The sequence below is a fragment of the Alligator mississippiensis genome, chromosome 1, assembly GCF_030867095.1.
Source record: "Alligator mississippiensis isolate rAllMis1 chromosome 1, rAllMis1, whole genome shotgun sequence".
NCBI lineage: Eukaryota > Metazoa > Chordata > Crocodylia > Alligatoridae > Alligator > Alligator mississippiensis.
This window is the reverse complement of record NC_081824.1, coordinates 1,907,511-1,930,000: the sequence shown is the minus strand read 5'-3', so window position 1 is coordinate 1,930,000 and position 22,490 is coordinate 1,907,511. Positions and strand designations below refer to the sequence as shown.

Genomic DNA, 22,490 nt, shown 5'->3' with positions numbered 1-22,490 from the left:
CGGGGCAGGAGCGCCGTGTCGGGAGCCGGCAGCTCGGAGATACACACACACACACACACACACACACACACACACACAGCTTGCGCTCGGGACTGGGCTCCCGGCGGCGCCGGATCAGGACGGCCCTTGTTGCGATCACTGAACAAATGCCGCGCGCGGAAAGATATCCGCAAATGTCGCCATCCCGCTCCGGCGACGCCGGGAGCTGAGCCCGGGGCCGGGGCAGGAGCGCCGTGTCGGGAGCCGGCATCTCGGAGATACACACACACACACACACACACACACACAGCTTGCGCTCGGGACTGGGCTCCCGGCGGCGCCGGATCAGGACGGCCCTTGTTGTGATCGCTGAACACATGCCGCGCGTTGAAAGATATCCGCAACTGTCGCCATCCCGCTCCGGCGACGCCGGGAGCTGAGCCCGGGGCCGGGGCAGGAGCGCCGTGTCGGGATCCGGCATCTCGGAGATACACACACACACACACACACACACACACACACACACACACAGGTTGCGCTCGGGACTGGGCTCCCGGCGGCGCCGGATTAGGACGGCCCTTGTTGCGATCGCTGAACAAATGCCGCGCGCGGAAAGATATCCGCGTAATGTCGCCATCCCGCTCCCGCGACGCCGGGAGCTGAGCCCGGGGCCGGGGCAGGAGCGCCGTGTCGGGAGCCGGCAACTCGGAGATACACACACACACACACACACACAGCTTGCGCTCGGGACTGGGCTCCCGGCGGCGCCGGATCAGGACGGCCCTTGTTGCGATCGCTGAACAAATGCCGCGCGCGGAAAGACATCCGCGTAATGTCGCCATCCGGCTCCGGCGACGCCGGGAGCTGAGCCCGGGGCCGGGGCAGGAGCGCCGTGTCGGGAGCCGGCATCTCGGAGATACACACACACACACACACACACACACAAACACACACACACAGCTTGCGCTCGGGACTGGGCTCCCGGCGGCGCCGGATCAGGACGGCCCTTGTTGCGATCGCTGAACAAATGCCGCGCGCGGAAAGATATCCGCAAATGTCGCCATCCCGCTCCGGCGACGCCGGGAGCTGAGCCCGGGGCCGGGGCAGGAGCGCCGTGTCGGGAGCCGGCATCTCGGAGATACACACACACACACACACACACACACACAGCTTGCGCTCGGGACTGGGCTCCCGGCGGCGCCGGATCAGGACGGCCCTTGTTGCGATCGCTGAACAAATGCCGCGCGCGGAAAGATATCCGCAAAAATCGCCATCCCGCTCCGGCGACGCCGGGAGCTGAGCCCGGGGCCGGGGCAGGAGCGCCGTGTCGGGAGCCGGCATCTCGGAGACACACACACACACACACACACACACACACACACACACACACACAGCTTGCGCTCGGGACTGGGCTCCCGGCGGCGCCGGATCAGGACGGCCCTTGATGCGATCACTGAACAAATGCCGCGAGCGGAAAGATATCCAAAATGTCGCCATCCCGCTCCGGCGACGCCGGGAGCTGAGCCCGGGGCCGGGGCAGGAGCGCCGTGTCGGGAGTCGGCATCTCGGAGATACACACACACACACACACACACACACACAGCTTGCGCTCGGGACTGGGCTCCCGGCGGCGCCGGATCAGGACGGCCCTTGTTGCGATCGCTGAACAAATGCCGCGCGCGGAAAGATATCCGCAAAAGTCGCCATCCCGCTCCGGCGACGCCGGGAGCTGAGCCCGGGGCCGGGGCAGGAGCGCCGTGTCGGGAGTCGGCATCTCGGAGATACACACACACACACACACACACACAGCTTGCGCTCGGGACTGGGCTCCCGGCGGCGCCGGATCAGGACGGCCCTTGTTGCGATCGCTGAACAAATGCCGCGCGCGGAAAGATAACCGCAAATGTCGCCATCCCGCTCCGGCGACGCCGGGAGCTGAGCCCGGGGCCGGGGCAGGAGCGCCGTGTCGGGAGCCGGCATCTCGGAGATACACACACACACACACACACACACACACACACACAGCTTGCGCTCGGGACTGGGCTCCCGGCGGCGTCGGATCAGGACGGCCCTTGTTGCGATCGCTGAACAAATGCCGCGCGCGCAAGTTATCCGCAAATGTTGCCATCCCGCTCCGGCGACGCCGGGAGCTGAGCCCGGGGCCGGGGCAGGAGCGCCGTGTCGGGAGCCGGCATCTCGGAGATACACACACACACACACACACACACACACACACACACAGCTTGCGATCGGGACTGGGCTCCCGGCGGCGCCGGATCAGGACGGCCCTTGTTGCGATCGCTGAACAAATGCCGCGCGCGGAAAGATAGCCGCAAAAGTCGCCATCCCGCTCCGGCGACGCCGGGAGCTGAGCCCGGGGCCGGGGCAGGAGCGCCGTGTCGGGAGCCGGCATCTCGGAAATACACACACACACACACACACACACACACAGCTTGCGCTCGGGACTGGGCTCCCGGCGGCGCCGGATCAGAACGGCCCTTGTTGCGATCGCTGAACACATGCCGCGCGCGGAAAGATATCCGCAAATATCGCCATCCCGCTCCGGCGACGCCGGGAGCTGAGCCCGGGGCCGGGGCAGGAGCGCCGTTTCGGGAGCCGGCATCTCGGAGATACACACACACACACACACACACACACACACACACAGCTTGCTCTCGGGACTGGGCTCCCGGCGGCGCCGGATCAGGACGGCCCTTGTTGCGATCGCTGAACAAATGCCGCGCGCGGAAAGATATCCGCAAATGTCGCCATCCCGCTCCGGCGACGCCGGGAGCTGAGCCCGGGCCCGGGGCAGGAGCGCCGTGTCGGGAGCCGGCATCTCGGAGATACACACACACACACACACACACACACACACAGCTTGCGCTCGGGACTGGGCTCCCGGCGGCGCCGGATCAGGACGGCCCTTGTTGCGATCGCTGAACAAATGCCGCGCGCGGAAAGATATCCGCAAAATCGCCATCCCGCTCCGGCGACGCTGGGAGCTGAGCCCGGGGCCGGGGCAGGAGCGCCGTGTCGGGAGCCGGCATCTCGGAGATACACACACACACACACACACACACACACACACACACACACACACACACACAGCTTGCTCTCGGGACTGGGCTCCCGGCGGCTCCGGATCAGGACGGCCCTTGTTGCGATCGCTGAACAAATGCCGCGCGCGGAAAGATATCCGCAAATGTCGCCATCCCGCTCCGGCGACGCCGGGAGCTGAGCCCGGGGCCGGGGCAGGAGCGCCGTGTCGGGAGCCGGCATCTCGGAGATACACACACACACACACACACACACACACAGCTTGCGCTCGGGACTGGGCTCCCGGCGGCGCCGGATCAGGACGGCCCTTGTTGCGATCGCTGAACAAATGCCGCGCGCGGAAAGATAGCCGCAAAAGTCGCCATCCCGCTCTGGCGACGCCGGGAGCTGAGCCCGGGGCCGGGGCAGAAGCGCCGTGTCGGGAGCCGGCATCTCGGAGATACACACACACACACACACACACACACACACACACACACACACACACAGCTTGCGCTCGGGACTGGGCTCCCGGCGGCGCCGGATCAGGACGGCCCTTGTTGCGATCGCTGAACAAATGCCGCGCGCGGAAAGATAGCCGCAAAAGTCGCCATCCCGATCCGGCGACGCCGGGAGCTGAGCCCGGGCCCGGGGCAGGAGCGCCGTGTCGGGAGCCGGCAGCTCGGAGATACACACACACACACACACACACACACACACACACACAGCTTGCGCTCGGGACTGGGCTCCCGGCGGCGCCGGATCAGGACGGCCCTTGTTGTGATCGCTGAACACATGCCGCGCGTTGAAAGATATCCGCAACTGTCGCCATCCCGCTCCGGCGACGCCGGGAGCTGAGCCCGGGGCCGGGGCAGGAGCGCCGTGTCGGGATCCGGCATCTCGGAGATACACACACACACACACACACACACACACACACACACACACACAGGTTGCGCTCGGGACTGGGCTCCCGGCGGCGCCGGATTAGGACGGCCCTTGTTGCGATCGCTGAACAAATGCCGCGCGCGGAAAGATATCCGCGTAATGTCGCCATCCCGCTCCCGCGACGCCGGGAGCTGAGCCCGGGGCCGGGGCAGGAGCGCCGTGTCGGGAGCCGGCATCTCGGAGATACACACACACACACACACACACACACACACACACACACAGCTTGCGCTCGGGACTGGGCTCCCGGCGGCGCCGGATCAGGACGGCCCTTGTTGCGATCGCTGAACAAATGCCGCGCGCGGAAAGATAGCCGCAAATGTCGCCATCCCGCTCCGGCGACGCCGGGAGCTGAGCCCGGGGCCGGGGCAGGAGCGCCGTGTCGGGAGCCGGCATCTCGGAGATACACACACACACACACACACACACACACACACACACACACAGCTTGCGCTCGGGACTGGGCTCCCGGCGGCGCCGGATCAGGACGGCCCTTGTTGCGATCGCTGAACAAATGCCGCGCGCGGAAAGATATCCGCGTAATGTCGCCATCCCGCTCCGGCGACGCCGGGAGCTGAGCCCGGGGCCGGGGCAGGAGCGCCGTGTCGGGAGCCGGCATCTCGGAGATACACACACACACACACACACACACACACACATATTGCGCTCGGGACTGGGCTCCCGGCGGCGCCGGATCAGGACGGCCCTTGTTGCGATCGCTGAACAAATGCCGCGCGCGGAAAGATAGCCGCAAATGTCGCCATCCCGATCCGGCGACGCCGGGAGCTGAGCCCGGGGCCGGGGCAGGAGCGCCGTGTCGGGAGCCGGCATCTCGGAGATACACACACACACACACACACACAGCTTGCGCTCGGGACTGGGCTCCCGGCGGCGCCGGATCAGGACGGCCCTTGTTGCGATCGCTGAACAAATGCCGCGCGCGGAAAGATATCCGCGTAATGTCGCCATCCCGCTCCCGCGACGCCGGGAGCTGAGCCCGGGGCCGGGGCAGGAGCGCCGTGTCGGGAGCCGGCATCTCGGAGATACACACACACACACACACACACACACACACACACAGCTTGCGCTCGGGACTGGGCTCCCGGCGGCGCCGGATCAGGACGGCCCTTGTTGCGATCGCTGAACAAATGCCGCGCGCGGAAAGGTAGCCGCACATGTCGCCATCCCGATCCGGCGACGCCGGGAGCTGAGCCCGGGGCCGGGGCAGGAGCGCCGTGTCGGGAGCCGGCATCTCGGAGATACACACACACACACACACACACAGCTTGCGCTCGGGACTGGGCTCCCGGCGGCGCCGGATCAGGACGGCCCTTGTTGCGATCGCTGAACAAATGCCGCGCACGGAAAGATATCCGCGTAATGTCGCCATCCCGCTCCCGCGACGCCGGGAGCTGAGCCCGGGGCCGGGGCAGGAGCGCCGTGTCGGGAGCCGGCATCCCGGAGATACACACACACACACACACACAGCTTTCGCTCGGGACTGGGCTCCCGGCGGCGCCGGATCAGGACGGCCCTTGTTGCGATCGCTGAACAAATGCCGCGCGCGGAAAGATATCCGCAAATTACGCCATCCCGCTCCGGCGACGCCGGGAGCTGAGCCCGGGGCCGGGGCAGGAGCGCCGTGTCGGGAGCCGGCATCTCGGAGATACACACACACACACACACACACACACACACACAGCTTGCGCTTGGGACTGGGCTCCCGGCGGCGCCGGATCAGGACGGCCCTTGTTGCGATCGCTGAACAAATGCCGCGCGCGGAAAGATATCCGCAAATGTCGCCATCCCGCTCCGGCGACGCCGGGAGCTGAGCCCGGGGCCGGGGCAGGAGCGCCGTGTCGGGAGCCGGCATCTCGGAGATACACACACACACACACACACACACACACAGCTTGCGCTCGGGACTGGGCTCCCGGCGGCGCCGGATCAGGACGGCCCTTGTTGTGATCGCTGAACACATGCCGCGCGTGGAAAGATATCCGCAACTGTCGCCATCCCGCTCCGGCGACGCCGGGAGCTGAGCCCGGGGCCGGGGCAGGAGCGCCGTGTCGGGAGCCGGCATCTCGGAGATACACACACACACACACACACACACACAGCTTGCGCTCGGGACTGGGCTCCCGGCGGCGCCGGATCAGGACGGCCCTTGTTCCGATCGCTGAACAAATGCCGCGCGCGGAAAGATATCCGCGTAATGTCGCCATCCCGCTCCCGCGACGCCGGGAGCTGAGCCCGGGGCCGGGGCAGGAGCGCCGTGTCGGGAGCCGGCATCTCGGAGATACACACACACACACACACACACAGCTTGCGCTCGGGACTGGGCTCCCGGCGGCGCCGGATCAGGACGGCCCTTGTTGCGATCGCTGAACAAATGCCGCGCGCGGAAAGATATCCGCAAATGTCGCCATCCCGCTCCGGCGACGCCGGGAGCTGAGCCCGGGGCCGGGGCAGGAGCGCCGTGTCGGGAGCCGGCATCTCGGAGATACACACACACACACACACACACACACACACACACAGATATATATACCCACATACACCCCTGTATATATACACACCCCCTATTTATACACAGACACCTATAGATATATATATACAAACACACACACACCCCGATCTTTCTATCTGTCTCTTTATACACACACACCCCTATACACACACACACACACATATATACACACACTTATACACGCACACACCCCCCATCTATATTATATAGATATAGATATAGATGTATATACACACCTATATAGAGAGAGAGAGATTCACGGACATCTACACACACACACACACGCCTATATATATATATAAATTTATATATTCATACACCTAATTATATATACATACACCCACTCCTATACAATCACACACACCTTTATATACACACTCCTGTATATATCCATATCTATATCTAAATCTATATACACGCACACACACACCTATATATATAGATAGCTACACAGCTATCTATATAAACACACACCCTTTTATATATATCTATATCTATACCTATATACACAATCACATACACACACACATATGTATACAAACACAAAAGCACACCTACACACACACACACCCCTATCCTTCTCGCACTATACACACACACACCTAGATACACACACACCTCTATATATACTCAAACACACCCACACCCTATATATATATATATATATATATATATATATATATATATATGCACACACATATATTAATACAGCTCTCTCTCTCTCCATATATATACTAAAACACACCTATATATATACACACAGAACTATATCCATGTACACGAACACACACCTTATACACACACAGCCCTAAATCTATCTATCTATATACTTATACAAACACACGCACACACTCCTATATATATATATATATATATATATATATATATAAAATCTATATACATATACACACACCTATATACACACACACGTATATACACACACACATAAACACGCACACCTGTATATATACACACACACCTATATATATATTTAGACATAGAAACACACACACACACACACACACACACACATATATATATATATATATATATATGTATACACAAAAACACTCCCATACACACAAACATACCCCGAAATACACACACACACAAACACACACACACACAGCTTGCGCTCGGGACTGGGCTCCCGGCGGCGCCGGATCAGGACGGCCCTTGTTGCGATCGCTGAACAAATGCCGCGCGCGGAAAGATATCCGCAAATGTCGCCATCCCGCTCCGGCGAGGCCGGGAGCTGAGCCCGGGGCCGGGGCAGGAGCGCCGTGTCGGGAGCCGGCATCCCGGAGATACACACACACACACACACACACACAGATATATATACCCACATACACCCCTGTATATATACACATCCCCCTATTAATACACAGACTCCTATAGATATATATATTCAAACACACACACACCCCGATCTTTCTATCTGTCTCTGTATACACACACACCCCTATACACACACAGACACATATATATACACACACTTATACACTCACACACCCCCCGTCTATATTATATAGATATAGATATAGATGTATATACACACCTATATAGAGAGAGAGAGATACACGGACATCTACACACACACACACACGCCTATATATATATATAAATTTATATATTCATACACACACCTAATTATATATACATACACCCACTCCTATACAATCACACACACCTTTATATACACACACCTGTATATATCCATATCTATATCTAAATCTATATACACGCACACACACACCTATATATATAGATAGCTACACAGCTATCTATATAAACACACACCCTTTTATATATATCTATATCTATACCTATATACACAATCACATACACACACACATATGTATACACACACACAAGCACACCTATACACACACACACCCCTATCTTTCTCGAACTATACACACACACACCTAGATACACACACACCTCTATATATACACAAACACACCCACACCCTATATGTATATATATATATATATATATATATGCACACACATATATTTATACAGCTCTCTCTCTCTCCATATATATACTAAAACACACCTATATATATACACACAGAACTATATCCATGTACACGCACACACACCTTACACACACAGACAGCCCTAAATCTATCTATCTATATACTTATACAAACACACACACACACTCCTATATATATATATATATATATATATATATATATTATATATATATATATAAAATCTATATACATATACACACACCTATATACACACACACGTATATACACACACACATACACACGTACACCTGGATATACACACACACACCTATATATATATTTAGACATAGAAACACACCTATATATATATACACAAAAACACTCCCATACACACTCACATACCCCTAAATACACACACACACACACACACACACACACTCAGCTTGCGCTCGGGACTGGGCTCCCGGCGTCGCCGGAGCAGGACGGCCCTTGTTGCGATCGCTAAACAAATGCCGCGGGTTCCGGCGGATTAGCGCATTTATATTATGTTCGCCTCGCGTTCCGATGTCCGCAAAAGTCGCCGTCCCGCTCCGGCGCCGCCGGGAGCTCGGACCGGGGCCTGGGCAGGAGTGCCGTGCGGGGAGCCGGCATGACTATGTAGTTATATAGATACATCATAATTCCTGAATAGCTCTATTTCCCTTTTAGATAGAGACTGCCGCAATGAAACGAAGAATACGTGCACTTGAAACCCGTGTTCTAAAAATGTTACTTATTTTTCAGCATGGATCTCCAATTCTCCACTTCAATAGATTACTTACAATAGTGTTTTTAAAATTTCTTTTTACTTCCCCCCCTTTACTTGTCCTAATTACTAAGCTATACTGGTCCCAGTTTCCCTCACCTTTTGTGATCCCAGTTACCGAGCTCTACTGGCCCCAGTTATCCCCCCATAATTGGTGTCCCGGTGCAGCATTGGCGGGGCCAAGAGTAGGGCAGCAGAAGCACCTGCCCAGCCCGGCAGGGCTCTGTGGATCCAGGCTGGCTGCCCCCTCTCCCTGCTGGCCGGAGTGCCCCACCTTCTGCTGAGGGGCTATGTGCTGTGGGGGCAGGGCGTGGGGGGTCCTTGCAGCCCCACCCTCCCTCACACCCGCACCTGGCCCCCTGTCCATGGGTAGCCTCACACTCCTCTCTCGGATCTGGCCTGCAGGACCCCAGCACCCTCCTACTTCCCTCCCCAGTGCTGACCTGTCCCTTCTTCCCACCCCTCCAGGTTGAGGATGCTGACCCCAAACCCTGCCCCCTAAAAGAGACACCCCCAGGCTTCAGGGCAGTTGCAGGATCTACCTCCATGTATTGCACAAGAACAAGTTCCGGCGCCGGGGGGCAGGTGCAGGTGCCCCGTGGCTCAGAGTCCCCCACAGAAAGGGGAGGACCAGAGTGCTAGCCCCCCCCACCCCTTAATACCCAGTAACCCCTCCAAACCCCTTTCCTGCCAGTCCAAGCGCCTAAGTCTGCTCCCAGCGAGGGGGCCCCATTACCCAGAGCCCACCTCCCCACCTGCTGGGAGTTTGGGGGGGCAGGAGCAAAGGATCATGGTCCAGGGGTGAAACCATGTATGCCCTGTGCACGTTGAACCAGAGCTGGCAGGACAAGCCTCCCGGCAGCACTTGGAGCCTGGCCAACATGCGGCAGTTGTAGGCGGCCTGCTCGGACAGGGCGTGGGTCCGGGGTAGGCAACCCCAACCCCAGCACGGGTGCAAGGAGTGTGGTACGTGAACGCATCTTGGTTGGTACGTGCGCCCTGGGGTGGGCAGTGGGGAAGGCGCCAGGGCTGCTCTGCCCTGGCACGCCAGCCTGTCACCAGTCCAGGCTGGAGGTGGTGTTAGCACTCTGCCCTGAAACACTGCTGACCCTTGGTGTAGATCCTGGCTGGGCCCCGTGTACTGAGGGGGCCGTGAGCCCCGACACACACACACACGCACGCACACACCTCCTATATAGCAAAGGCCCACATTATAAATTAAAGCAGCCCCAGAAAGACCCAGAGACAAATACAATTAAAAACAATGCACAAATAGTTTTACTTCTGGTGAAAAAAAAGAAAAAGGCACGGTAGGAAAGGCTCCTGAATGAAGCACCGCGGGGTTGTGCCCTCCTGCCCCGAGTCAGAGCGAGACGAGGAACCGCTGGAGCAGCACCGGGGAGTCTCCGGCCCCGGGGGGAGAGATTTGCTCCTTGTGCCAAGGGCTTCGTCACTGCATGCTCATGTGGGCGCCAAGTCGGAGAGCAGCCCCGCCCCCAACTCGGTGACTTCCCATTGCAACGAGGCGGCGGGGCGGGGCAGGGACAGACGGGAGGACGGGCGCGTGTATGTTGGGGGGGGGGGGCGGCTCTGCCGTGGGGGGAGCCGACATCTCAGCCCAGGGCCTGAGCACCCGCAGCTGGGATCAGCTTGGACCCAGCCCGCCCTTGGCCTGCGGCCCTGCAGCCCCGCGAGGGCCGGGCCCCTCCCAGCCCGACCCGCCCGGGAGAGCTCGCTGGGTCCGGGCTCCCGGGGAGCACGGCGCTGTTTCGGTAACGTTGTGCAGCGGTTTAGCGCAGGCTCGCGGCGGCGTGTGACCGCTGCGGGGGACGCGGTGTGCGGGGGGGCGGGCACCGCTTCTGCATCCGCACGGCAGTCAGCGCGGGGCCGGGGCGGCGGGATGCGGGGCGGAGGGGGCCAGGGCAGGAGGCCGCGCTCGCCCCGCGGTGAGTGCCTGCGGCCCGGCCCCGGGACCGGCGTGCGGACCGCGCGGGGGGAGGCAGCAATATGTCCGGCGGTGGGGCTGTGTCCGGTCGTCCCCACGGGCAGGGTGGCGGCCGGGGCCGGGGTGGAGCTGCGGGGCTGCAGCCGGGGCAGGGGCCGACACCGCTGGGCACCGCGTCCACACTCACGGCGCCGTCCACTCACGACACACGCGGGTTGTCGGGCTGCACAGCCACGGGCTCGGCCAGCGCGACCCGTCCACACTCCCGGCGCCCTGCAACTTGACCGCGCTGCACGGGGGGTTGTCACCCGGGGCACATTTACCCCAGCGGGACATGGGGGTTGTCACCCGGGGTACGTGTTCCCCAGTGGGACATGGGGGTCGTCACCCGGGGGATGTGTACCCCAGTGGTATGATGGGGGTTGTCACCCGGGGCACATGTACCCCAGCGGGACATGGGGGTTGTCACCTGGGACACGCATACCCCAGTGGGACATGCAGGTTGTCACCCGGGGCATGTGTACCCCAGCAGGATATGCTGGTTGTCACCCGGGGCACGTGTACCCCAGTGGGACATGCGGGTTGTAACCCGCGGCACGTGTACCCCAGCAGGACATGGGGGTTGTCACCTGCCCGCACTGAGAACAGCCCAGCTCCATCCTCTTTGCAGCCCCTGCAGGGAGCTGAGGGCTGCTATTCAGTCCCCCTCGGTCTTCTCTTCTCCAGACCCCATCAGCTCAGTTCCCTCCACCTCTCCTCCCCAGTCCTGTCCTAACCATTTTTCTTGCCCTTCACTTCCAACTTGTCCACATCTTTTCTGTCGTGGGGCCCCACAGCTGGACACAGGACTCCAGATGTGGCCTCCCCAGTGCTGAATAGGGGGAAGAATCACGGCCCTGGACCTGCTGGCACCAGCACCACGGGCACACGGCCGGCTCCTGTTCAGCGCCTTGTCCCCTGTCCCCCAGGTCCTTTCTGCAGAGCGGCTGCCAGCCCGTGGCCCCAGCCTGCACCGGTGCAGGGGATTGCCCCCTCCTCAGAGCAGGACCTTGCACTTGTCCTTGTTGAACAAGCCCCTCATACAACAGGGCTGGTCCAGACCCAGCTGTTCTGACCCAGCTGTTCCCCCCCCCCCACCGCAGACACCTCAGCAGCTCACCTGGGGGGGGGGGGCGGTGGCTCAGCCCAGATGCCTGGGTACCGTGCAGGGTGCAGGGTGGCAGGTGCCTGGACACCTGGGTGCTCTGGGGGTGGGGGGGTGAGAGCAGGGGGGTGATGAGAATATTCTCCCCCTGTTGAGGGGCTGGGACAGGGCAGGGGGCACCAGCAACCTCCCCTGGAGCCCACCCCGGAGCTAGCCACATCTAGAGCCCCCTACCCCCAGAGCCAGCCACAGCCCAGTGCCAGTGAGGGGCTCCACTGCACTCTAGGAGGCAGCAACGTGGAGGAAGAGCCGGGAAAGGAGCAGAGCGGGGCCTGGCGGGGCGGGAGGGAGGCTGGGATCTCCCTGTTGTGGGGCGTGGGGAGGGGGCGGCAGCCCCCCTTACCTCTCCTGTGCTGCAGTAGGGACCCAGGCAGCGCAGGACGGGGACATGGAGATGGTGCAGGTGGGCACCCAGTGCCCGAGTGGCACCAACTCCCCTGGTGAGTTCGGGGCTTTGGGAGGAAGGCGGATGGGGCTGGGGCCCGGGGCCTGGGCTCTCTCCTGGCTCTGGGGGTGAGAGCAGGGGGCTGGAGCCCAAAGCCCTGGGCTGTCTGGCCTGGTGTGTGCGGGGAGCACTCGTGCCATGGGTTTTCCTGTCTTTCTCCCACAGAGGCCCCAGCCCCCAGCAGCAGCAGGACCAGACGGCATAAGATCCATTCCTGCCTCCGTTCAAAAGCAGTTTGGATGTGCGCTGGTACGGGGCGACCCGAGCGTCGCGGTGCCGGGCTCTGCCTGGCGCTCTTCCAGGCCTGTGCTGGGTGCCCCCCTTGCTGCTGCGTGTGTCGGGGGGTTTCCTCTGCCCCGGAGCGCTGGTGCTGCTGCAGCCCAGGCTGGGGCTGGGCCTGGGCTGCGCCAATGCTGGCACCAACCCCGCAGGGTCCTGGCAGGAGGGTGTTGGCTCCCAGTTCAGGGTCAGGGATTTGCCCCCTGCTCAGCCTGGCCAGTTTGGAGGGTTCCCCTCCCGCTGCGGTGGGGGCACAGCCTGGGAGTGGGTGTCTCTGACCCCCAGCAGCAGCAGGACATGGGGACCGCAGACCCCTGCTATCCCTGGGGCAGGGGCATGGGTGATGGCAGCTGTGAGAAGCGGTTAGGGTACAGGGGCATTAGGGCTGCAGGGGTCTGATCCTGCTGCCTCCAGGGAGGTTGGGCTGGATGTGCCCAAGGGGTCCCTTCCAGCCTCCAGCTCCGGAATTTGGGACGAGGAAGCTGGGTGCCCAGGAGCAGGGAGGGAGCTGCTTCTGCTCCCCTTGCTGATTTGGAGCCTCCTCTGACCCCTGCTTCCCCCCAGGCTGCACCGTAGGGCTGGGGATCCTGGTGCCATGTCTGGTAGCGGGGCTGCGTGAGACACGAGAGACACCGCAGCTGAACAGCACCGTGGTACCTTCCTCCAGTGCCCGTAAGCAGTGGGCAAGGGGTCTGCAGGCTCTGCCCCGTGGGAGCTGCTCTCCTGTTTTCTGGGGCAAAAGGAGAAGAAAGGAGGAGGTGGTGTTTGCTGAGGGGGCTCGGGCCCGGGGCTGAGCACTGCCGTGGCAGGGTCGGAGGCAGAGGGGGATGGGGCTGGGTGTGGGAGCAGCTGGAAGGAGCCAGAGGCTGATCTGGGCTTTGCTCGCTCTTCTCTTTCGGATCTGCCCTGGTGGCCCTGTGCCCGGGGCATTGCCAGGGAAAAACGACTTGCAGATATAGTGTGGGGGTCAGGGACTGGCTGGGGCTGCCCCGGTCTCGCTCCCTTGGTGCTGACTGGCAGGGCCTGGTCCAAACGCTTTGAGCAGAGCGGGCCTCAGCACAGCGCTGCCCAGTCCCTGGAGCCGCCCCTGGGCCCACCAGCCCATGGACGGGCACCCCGCACCTCCCCTCTCCCAGCGCGGCCATTCCTGCATGGGGGGTGTGGGGCAGCACGACTCGGCTGTGGGACAGGGTGTGTGGCCCCTCCAGACCAGGCCTGTGCCCTGCGGGGTCGGTCCTGTCCCTCCTCCCCGGCCCCTGCCCCGACTCAGCCGGCTCTGCCCTGTCCTGTTGGCCCCACCGCTCCCTCGCTTTGCCCCTCTGCTGCAGCCTGGTGCAGCCCCGTGTCCTTCCTCTGCGGCCCCTGCGGGAGGGGGCAGTGAGCGCTGGGGGCACTGGTGTCTGCCCCACTAGTGCTGACCCGTCACTCCCTCAGGCTCCCACTTCTATTGGCATTTCTACACCGGGGTGTCAGACCCCAGCCCGGACGTGCCGGGCTTCACTGCAATGAGCTATGTGGACGACCAGCAAATTCTCCACTACGACAGCGAGAGGCAGAGAGAGGAGCCGCGCGGGGACTGGGTGCAGGGGGCTGTCGACCCAGACTTCTGGGACATGGAAACCAGGAGCTTGCAGCAGTGGCAGAAGAGATTTAAACAGAACCTAGTCACCCTGCGGTATCGCTACAACCAGACCAGGGGTGAGTGTGAGCAGGCAGGTGTGAGCAGGAGTCCATGGGGGATCCGGGGCCTGAGCGTGACTGAGGAGGGCGTCGGGGAGGCACCTGCTCGTGAGGAGCACAGGACAGGGAGCCAAGAGTGTGTCGCATTGTCTCGTGTCTGGTCCGTGTGTCCCTGCAGCTGGCTCCTCCCTGCACTCACCTCGGGCAGGGGCAGGGACAGTGGCGATGGGTCAGTCGTTGGCCAGGGACTCAGGGGCTGCGGAGGGAGCCATCTCCCTCTCCCATGAGTACCATGTAAGCGGCATCCCCTGGCCTGTGCCCAGGAGACCGAGGCTCTGGTGCATCCCCGGCCCTGCGGTCGATGCCTCGGCACTTGTTACACAGACCACCCACCCCCGGGTGTCTGGCTAAAGCCTGGGGGTCAGGGCTGGGCTCCTGCTGCCGTGATTCAGACAGCCCTCGCGGAGCTGGTTTTGTGCCAGGGCTGGAGCAGGGCAGGGAGGGGTTTGCAGGGCAGGAAGGGACCAGGCGATGGGAGCGGGTGTTGGTAGGCATGGAGAAAGGGACAAGAGGAGGGAGGGAGGGAGAGAGGCAGCCGGAGGCTAAAGCAGGAGTTGGGAATACAAGGGGGAAGTAGCGGACCCCCAGGAGTGTGCGGCCATGGTGGGCAGTGACCGCGGGGACTCAGATGTCTGTGCGGGGGGAGCTGTGGGGTGCAGGGACCAGCCCCTGTCACCCCCAGGTGCAGACAGGGGTTGGGCTGATGGGACACGGTCCTGGGGGCACCTCCAGGGACACAGTCCAGGCCCTGCTCTGGGCAGTTGCATCATCCACTGCTCGGGTTTTGTTCGTGGGTCTCGCTGCCCCGCGGGGAGGCTGCCCTGCCCCGTGCTGCTCCTGCACAGAGAAGCACCGCTCTACTTTCCATCCTGCGCTTGTCCTGGCCGGTTTCACCTGCCCCTTCCTCCACCCAACCTTGCCCTTTCCCTTTCAGGGGTCGTTCCCACCCTCCTCCCCAGTCCTGGGCTCCTGCGTTCCCAGGTGTGCAGGGGCCACAGTTGTGTCGCCTCAGGCTTCTTCTCCATGACCAGACCCCCAACCTGTCCCCATGCTGCCCTGCCATGGGGTCGGCTCTGCCCCTGCCCAGCCCGGCAGCCCTCAGGCACCTGCTCCCTGGGGCTGTGACCCTGACCAGGGCCTGGATCTGTGCTTGTTTCAGGGTCTCACACTCTCCAGTTCATGTACGGCTGTGAGGTTGGTGAAGACGGCAGCACTGGAGGCTACATGCAGGTTGGCTACGATGGGGGAGACTTCATCAGCTATGACCTGGGAACGTGCACCTGGGTAGCAGGAACAACACAGGCCCGGGTCACCCAGCAGACCTGGAATGAGGATAAGATCCTTCTTCAGCTCACAAGATCCTACCTGGAGGAGACCTGCATTGTGTGGCTGCGGCAGTACCTGCAGCACGGGGAGGCAGCGCTGCAGAGCAGTGAGTCCCAGTGTCACCGCCCAGGGCAGCACTGACTGGGGCACCCCCACCCTGGGGAACCCCCTCTGTCCACGGTGGCGGTTGCTGTGTCTCGGTCCTGCCACTGGGCAAGGCCCCAGAGCTGCTGTGGGACACGGTGCCCCTGTCCCTGGCTGCGTGTCTGAGAACCAGGGATCAGGTTATGGGACCCCGTTCCTGCAGCCCCGAGCCCAGCGCAGCGGTGTGTCCCATCCAGTGTGCCCCCACCCAGCACCATCTGGTCCTGCCTGAAATGGGCACTGGAGCCAGTTTGTGTGGCCCATTGCAGGGCCCAGCCGACCTCCTGGTAGGGGTGCTGAGGGCTCAGCAGGGGCGGTCACTCTAACGGGGGTCTCCTCCCTCCCTCCCTCCCAGAGCACCCCGTGGCAGAGGTGAGCCACAGGCCCTTGTCCTGGGACGGACACACTGCCCTGTCCTGCCGGGTGCACGGCTTCTATCCCAGGGACGTGGCCGTCGTCTGGCTGGAGAACGGGGAGGCGCAGCCCCAGGAGACAAGGTCTTCATGGGTCCTTCCCAGTGGAGACGGGACCTACCAGACCTGGGCCACCATTGAGATCGACCCGAGCAGCAACCACGACTACACCTGCCGCGTGGAGCACGTGAGCCTGGGTGCAGCCCTGACAGTGTCCTGGGACAAAGGCAGGAGCAGTGAGTGACCTCCACATGGGGAGGGGGGGGGATGACTGACCCTGGGCTAAGTGAGGAAGGAATTGCGGGGTCAGAGGATGCAGGGGTCACTGATGGGGAGGGGGCACCGGGCCCGTGCAGCGTTGGGGGAAGGTCTGGGGGTTCCCCTCGTTCACAAGCCCCTTCCCTCTACTAGAGTCCGACCCGATGCTGATTGTGGGCACCGTGATCGGTGTTGTCATGCTGGTCATTGCTGGGATGGGTGCAGGTGAAGCCCTTGGGGTGAGGCTATGTCCATGCCTTGGGGCGGGGGAGCAGGTAGGACTCATCACTGCCATGCCTGGACCTGGGGGGATGGGGGATTCTCCGGTCCACGTGCCCCCGGGGCAGCAGCAGCCAGACCCCAGCATCAGCGGTGCGAGGCTGCCTTGCTGATAGCCCCCAGGGCTGGTCTTGTTCTGTTGGATAGCGGGGGCATCCAGGGCTGATGTGAGGGACTAGGAGGTTTAGGGGGTCTACCCCTCCCAGTAGGTAGCAGCCAGGAGGTGAAATAGGGAAGTCCCCCCACGCTTCCTCCTTGCAGCTGGAGGGTGACGCAGCTCGTGCGGGGCTGGGTCGTAGTGCGAGGTGGGGGGCAGCCCCTGTCCTCCAGCACCTGTGGGAGGTCACCCCACCACTATTCCCCTCCAGCCCAGTCCAGTGTGCGGGGTGGGCAGAGCTGAGTCCAGGCTGGCCCTGGGCTGAACTGGATTCCCCTGGGTTTAAGCAGGGGTGGGGCAGGGGGTGTCACAGGTTGGTGTTTCCCTGGGGGAGGGTGCTGGGGGTCTTCTCCCCCTTTCCCCCCAACACTCACTCCTCCAAAACTCTTCCCCCCCCATCCCCGATATCTTGCTCACCAAGGACGTACCCTTCACTGAGGAGGATTGATGTTGCTGCTGCTACGTGGAAAAAGGAAACCCCCAAGGAGCAGCGGAGCTGACACCACATGCTGCTCTTGCCGGGAACATCGTCCCTGCTCCCAGCCGCGCAGGCGTGAAGGCTGCCACCTCGGAGACGTTTCTGGACATCTTGCATCGCGGTGCAGCTGCTGCTACGCAGTGGTGACCGGGGCGCCATCCCGGGTGGGAGGGGAGGGCACTGGCTGGCGTGACGATGCCGCAGGGCATCTCTTTCCAGCCAGGACAGTGTTATAATTGATGAGCCCTGCTTGCTTCCTTGGATGTCTCCCCTCCAGCTGCCCCCTGCCAGGGGCCTGACCGCAGCGATGGTATGAAGAGCACACAGATTTCGTGATGATCTAATAGTCCTTATAACTTATAGTCCCGTTTTTACATTGTGCTTTTAGCATAAACACATCTTTTTGTATCAAATACACTTGAATTAAGGTTTGGGGTGGTTTTAAAATGGTATTTTTTAATGCAAGCAAAAATAAAAATGAATGGCTTGAATTACATGGTTTCTACAGACAAACTGAAGATGGGGCTTGACAATCCCAGGTTTTAGATTTACAGCTTTTTATTTGTTATTTTCATTCAGGATCAAATGTGTAGGTTTTATTACTGACCTGTTTACATTGAGTTTAATTGTGATGCCCAGGATTTGTTTCGGATGTGACACCGTAATGAGGGAAGCCTGGAGAACTTTCTGTTGTCTATTTAAGGAAACATCCCCATTTTTACCATGCCTTGATTTTTTTGAGTAGTGTTATCTTTACAGAGTTTTTCTTTAATTTTGGTCGATAAGACTTGACTTCTTTTCTTTCTTTTTGAATTATTTTTTATTACTGTCTGAACTCATGTTGGTGCTTGACTAGCAAGGAAAGTTCAGGCTACACTTGGTTTAAAACATTCTTATACGGTTTATTATCAATTGCGTGGCATTTTTTAACTGGGGTGAGTGAAGCTATGTTTGGGTTTTTTTAATAGCAAATGAATAAATCAATTAATATCAGGCCTCCACAAGGGGCGCAGGCTCAGCCGCCCTGGCTCCCCTCAGCGAATGGCAGTGGGGGCCGTTTCCTCAGAGCCCGGTGGCCGTTCAACCCTGCACCGACACCGAGTCACACAGTATTTCACAGCAGTAATTTAAAACATGCCACAAAATCAAGGAAGACAGACACGTGGGAAAAGGGGAGCCCCAGCACCGCAGCAAGGAGCAGGTCCTGGAGCTGGTGGTGCTGGAGCCGTTCCTGGCCGTCCTGTCCCAGGGGATGCAGAGGGATGCCTCCGTCCCGGCAGGGTCAGGTGAAGTGCTCTGTGCAGGGTAGGGGCCTGGGCCTGGGGGTGTGAGGGGTTTTTTGTTGTTGGATTTTTTTTTTTACGGAAAATGTTTGTGTTTCAAGTCGAATCAGCCAAATCAATTTGAAATCCAGGAGTCAGTCCAGAGCCCTAAGTGGCCCTTCTACCAGCAAACATCCTCCACCCCGGCCTGGGGCTTCAGGTGTTTCCAAATCCTTTGGTGGGCATCCTCCATGCAGGCCCAAGCCTGGTGGCATGGGGTTCGGATGCCCCTGAGTTTCACTTGCCCTCAGCCGTACGGCCACAGGAGCAAGCTAGGGGGAAGTCTCCCATTTCCATAAAGTGGGTGTAAAGCCAAGATCTTCCTACTTGAGCAGCAAGTGGGAGGTTAACTATACATTACCTCTGTGGATACTAGTCCATGCCAGGACGGTGGTTATCCCCAGCAACTAACAACTAAGAACTAAGAAAACTGCCTTAAGGGTCACAGTATGGGGGCCTGAGTGCCTGTCCTGCATTTGCCGGGAGGGGATTGAGGGCTTGACTGCCTTGAGGACTGAAGCAATATTGCATGTGTGGCGGGCCTCCCTGAGGAATTCAACACCAGCCTCTCATGCTGGCAGAGACAGATTTCTGGAGAGGGGCACAGACGGTGGCCTTTCTGCCACAGCATGTACAGAAAGTGAAGGCGAGGAGTCCCTCTGGGTGCTCAGTGACACCCGTGTGATGGCCAGAACCAAAGAAATGGATAAGCAATAAATATGTGCTTCTTGGAGGCATTTGGAATTTTTGTCTAATATAAAGCTTGTATGTTTGTAACCCGCAAATGTAACTTGCCTATCATATATTTAACCAAAATGATAAAACTAACTGTTTGTGGAACTGACCGGACCTCAAAGACAAATCTGTAGCTGTAAGATTAGCTGACCTAACAGTTTTTGCTCGGGGTTCAGCCTTGATGATAAAATCTGGATTCAGCTGCCTGGCACAGCCAGCACATTCCGGGAAAGCAGGTCCCAGGAAAGCATGTTCAATTTAGTTGCAGGCTGACTGGGTGCTGCAACTGTATCAGCCACTGAGCTGTTTGATTCAGAATCGAGGAGGCAGAGACGGGAGTGAAGCAATGGCCAATTTATTATAGCTTACACACACACAACAGTTAACAGAAAGATAAATGCAGCAAGCAGATAATGCAGTATTACAAAGTTAATAGTAAATAATAACAGATAATAACAACCGATAGATAGATCAATCTGTCGCAGGCCAGCTTGTTGTGTGTGTGTAAGCTATAATAAATTTGCCATTGCTTCACTCCCGTCTCTGCCTCCTGGATCCTGAATCAAACAGCTCAGTGGCTGATACAGTTGCAGCACCCAGTCAGCCTGCAACTAAACTGATACACTCACAGTGCCCAGCTGGCTTGTGACGCACCCACCAGCACCAGGCAACGCCCCCGGTTCACCCCGGACCGTGGAGACCAGGGGTATCTTCAGCTGCCCCAGCACTGTCTCTGTTGCCTGGCCATGGCCGGAGCAGCACAAAGGCAGGTGTTTGCTGGGAGGGAGCCAAATGCCGGTGCCAGAGGAAAGCTCGTGTCGGCACCAGCCAGAGGAAGGGAAATGAATCCCAGAGTGAAAGACACTGAAAGGATGGAGACGATCATGGAGCGAAGGAGAGAGAGCCCAGAGCAGAACAGCTTTCGTGGGGAGTTTGCCTCCTCTCGGCATCTCCCCTCAGTCCGGGAGAGGAGAGCGTGAGTTCCCAGCTCCAAAGGCCCAGGGCTTCCTTCCACTGTTGTTACAACACACGTGTCACACAATCAGTGCTACACGCTTGTGCTCTCATGGCATATCAATGACAGAAAAATGCATGTGTATCACCTGCTAATCAGAGTTGGGGGAGTTGATCCAGCCAGGCATGACAGGACAGTATGGGGTGCTGACCCAGCCTGGAGGTGTGGAGGGGTGGGGGTGCGCAATAAATCCTTTATGACCCAGAACTGTCCATTTCACCCCCACTGCTGGGGATGCCAGGCAGAACGGGCAGACTGGCGGGATCCCATGGGGCCTGGCTGAGGACCCAGCAGGCAGGCCAGGCTCAGGCGAGGGGATGTGATGGGGCCATGGCAGGTGGGGAGCAGCATCTGGCTGCTGATGCTCAGTGTTGCTGCCAGTGGGGCAGAGGAAAAGTGAGTCTGTGGTTGCCCCAGTCCCACTGTGTGACCAGGGTGGCAGGACTTGCTGCATGTGCCACAGCTTGGACTGCCCCCCATCTGTGAGCTGGAAAGTATCATGCTGAGGGCTAGATCCAGGACATAGGCTGTATTTTGCCCAGCCCTGCAAACATGGGGAAGAGCAAAGGAGAGAGCTAAGCCAAGCCGTCTCTTTGCGAAAGAGCTGGCGGTGCAAGAAAGACAAAGCAGAGGTTCTGTCACGAGTTGAACTCGGATTACTGGATTCAGAGTCCAGGGTGCTGGCCATTACACCACAGAACCGATACACCAAGGTCCCTGCAGCTGCGTGGAGAAGCTTTGCTGAAGGCCACCTGCCCAGCGCAGCCTGTCCCCAGGACTCCCTGAGTGTCTGTGGGGAAGTGTGGCAGAAATGCCACCGTCTGTGTTTCTCTCTAGAAACCTGTCCCGGTCAGCTTGGGCCACTGGGGTTGAATTCCTGAGGGAGGAGGGATTTTCCTCCCTCTCTATGTGACAAAAGCCTGGTGCCGAGGGGGTGGTCCCTCTGCTCACCAGAGTGGAGGGGAGAAGCCCCTGCTCCTCTGCCCAGGTAACCAATGATGCCTTTTAAATTGGTTGGCTAGTAGTCAACACTGCTGGCTTCTCTTGGACTGGGCTGCTGAGGTCAGAAAGGTGATATAAGGGCCTGGCCCAAGAAGAAGGAGAAGAAGTTATTTTTCCAGCATGGCCCAAGCATCAGGACACAGGGAGAGAGTCTGATCCATCTGAAATGCTCTCTCCGGAAATCTCCAAGCCAGATCTCTACCATCTTCTGGATGATACCTGTAAGTTTCATGGTTTCATAGTTGGTCGGGTCGGAAGGGACCTGAGGAGATCATCTAGTCCGACCCCCTGCCATGGCAGGAAAGAGCACTGGGGTCTAACGACCCCGGCCAGATGTTTGTCCAGCCTTTTTTTAAACACCCCCAGGGTAGGAGCCAGCACCGCTTCTCTTGCAAGTTGGTTCCAGGTCCTAGCTACCCCTAACTGTGAAGTAGCGCCTCCTGATGTCTAGCCTGAAACT

At 59.6% G+C, this 22,490-nt stretch overlaps 1 protein-coding gene across 3 annotated transcripts; it reads left to right on the top strand.

The window, feature by feature from the left end:
- Positions 1-10,862: 10,862 nt before the first annotated feature.
- On the top strand, positions 10,863-18,868 carry LOC132250688 (major histocompatibility complex class I-related gene protein-like). 3 transcript variants are annotated; one of them, XM_059727666.1, is made up of 9 exons: positions 10,863-11,060; positions 12,797-12,877; positions 13,048-13,131; positions 13,726-13,833; positions 14,596-14,859; positions 16,061-16,333; positions 16,727-17,020; positions 17,196-17,281; positions 17,900-18,868. In XM_059727666.1, exons 2-9 carry the CDS (start codon positions 12,826-12,828, stop codon positions 17,924-17,926), a joined length of 1,188 nt encoding a protein of 395 aa, XP_059583649.1. In that variant the 5' UTR covers positions 10,863-11,060; positions 12,797-12,825; the 3' UTR covers positions 17,927-18,868. The 3 variants fall into 3 exon arrangements, with proteins under 3 accessions (XP_059583649.1, XP_059583643.1, XP_059583655.1); XM_059727660.1 differs by having other exon boundaries at positions 17,196-17,317; XM_059727672.1 differs by lacking the exon at positions 17,196-17,281.
- Positions 18,869-22,490: the final 3,622 nt, after the last annotated feature.